The 1,738-nt window shown below is 37.1% G+C and overlaps 1 protein-coding gene across 1 annotated transcript; it reads left to right on the top strand.

Moving 5' to 3' along the window:
• The first annotated feature begins 263 nt into the window (after positions 1-263).
• On the top strand, positions 264-607 carry LOC128776241 (ATP synthase membrane subunit K, mitochondrial-like). Its single transcript, XM_053900614.1, has one exon. The coding sequence runs from the start codon at positions 264-266 to the stop codon at positions 534-536; it is 273 nt and encodes a 90-aa protein (XP_053756589.1). The 3' UTR covers positions 537-607.
• Positions 608-1,738: the final 1,131 nt, after the last annotated feature.

Below are 1,738 nucleotides of genomic sequence, written 5' to 3'. Positions count from 1 at the left end.
TGCTCTACTGACTGATCCAGCCAGACACTCATCTGGGTTTTCTTTAATTTTGCAAAATAAAAAGTTGGAAAAAATAATTCAGTAAGGGGGGGGGGGGGGAAGAAAAGTATTAGAGGAAGAATTTCGCCAGGAAGACAGCTATTGGGTTTCCCTGTGTTGACATTTATTTATTTATTTTATCATGGTAAAAGACACATAACATTAAATTTACCACCTCAACCATTTTTTTAAAAAAGATTTAATTGTTTTTCTTCCAGCTGACCATGGGGTTGCTGCATGCACTAAAGGACACAACCAACAGAATTGGTTTCTTTTGCAAGATTGAAATCCTGGTAGGTCCAGAAACTGATGCCCAATTCCATTTCACTGGTATCAAAAAATATTACAAGTCTTATACTCTCACAGGGAGAATGAATTGTGTACTAGTCACATACAGAGGTATTGCTTTGATTGTCATATACTTCAAGTTAAGGTCTAAAACAACACCAGCTGTGAAAGCAACACAAATGGATTTTAAAGTGTACCTTATCTTCTAAGTTCCCATGCCTGGAGGAACTAATGTCAACTCGTCATGTGATCCTCAATTTGTACAATAAATTATGAACCTGGAAAACAACAACAACAACAACAACAACAACAGATTTTATTTTAAGTAATCTTTATACCCAGTGCAGGCCTCCAATGCACAACCTCGAGATCAAGAGTCACACGCTCCACCAACTGAGCCAGCCAAGCACCCCCACCTCAACACCAAAGTGTTCAATTCAGTAATGTCAAATATATTCACTTTGTTGTGCAACCGATCTTTCCTACAACTTTTCGTCTTGCAAAACTGAAACTTCATACCCACTAAACCCTAATTTCTCCCTTCCTTTTTCCCCAGCCTTTGACAACCATGTTTCTACTTATTGCTGCTAGATTTTGAGTACCTTAAGTACCTCTCATAAGTGGAATCATACAATATTTGTTCTTTCGTGGCTGTCTTATTTCACTTGGTATAATGTCCTTGGCATTGTGGTATATAATAGGATTTCCTTTCTTCTTTTTAAAGCTGCATAATATTCTATGTATGCATCACATTTTCTTTATCCATTTATCCATTGATGGACATTTGGGTTGCTTTCACCTCTTGGTTACTATGAATAATGCTGCAGTAAATGTGAGGGTGCAAGTATCTCTTTGAGATCCTGCTTTTAATTCTTTTAAATTCCCAGAAGTGGGATTGCTGGATCATATGGTAATTCTATTTTTAATTTTTTGAGGAATCTCCATACTGTTTTCCATAATGGCTACACCATTTTACACTCCCATCAATAGTACACAAGCGTTCCAATTTCCCCACATTCTCACCAACACCTGTTATTTTTTATTATTTTGATAGTGGCCATATCTCACTGTGATGCTGATTTGCGTGACTCTTATGATTAGCAATGTTAAATATTTTTTCATATACTTGTTGGCCATTTGTATATCTTCTTTGGAAAAATGTCTATTCAAGTCCTTTGCCCATTTTTAGTTTCAATTTTTTTAAAGCTTACTTATTTATTTTGAGAGAGAGAGAGAGTACACACAAGAAGGGGGAGGGACAGAGAGAGAGAGAGAGAGAGAGAGAGAGGAGGGAGAGAGAATCTAAAGAAGCTCTGTGCTATTAGTACAGAGCCAAAGATGTGGGACTTGATCTCATGAACTGAGATCATGACCTGAGCCAAAATCAAGAGTGTTTGGAGGCTTAACCAAC

Source organism: Panthera pardus, unplaced genomic scaffold (genome assembly GCF_024362965.1).
Source record: "Panthera pardus isolate Hobbes unplaced genomic scaffold, ASM2436296v1 HiC_scaffold_12, whole genome shotgun sequence".
NCBI lineage: Eukaryota > Metazoa > Chordata > Mammalia > Carnivora > Felidae > Panthera > Panthera pardus.
This window is presented reverse-complemented; position numbering and strand designations above follow the sequence as displayed.

What these genes read in the sequence shown, in the direction of transcription:
- LOC128776241 (XM_053900614.1), top strand. Translation starts at nt 264, where the DNA reads ATGGGGTTGCTGCATGCACTAAAGGACACAACCAACAGAATTGGTTTC.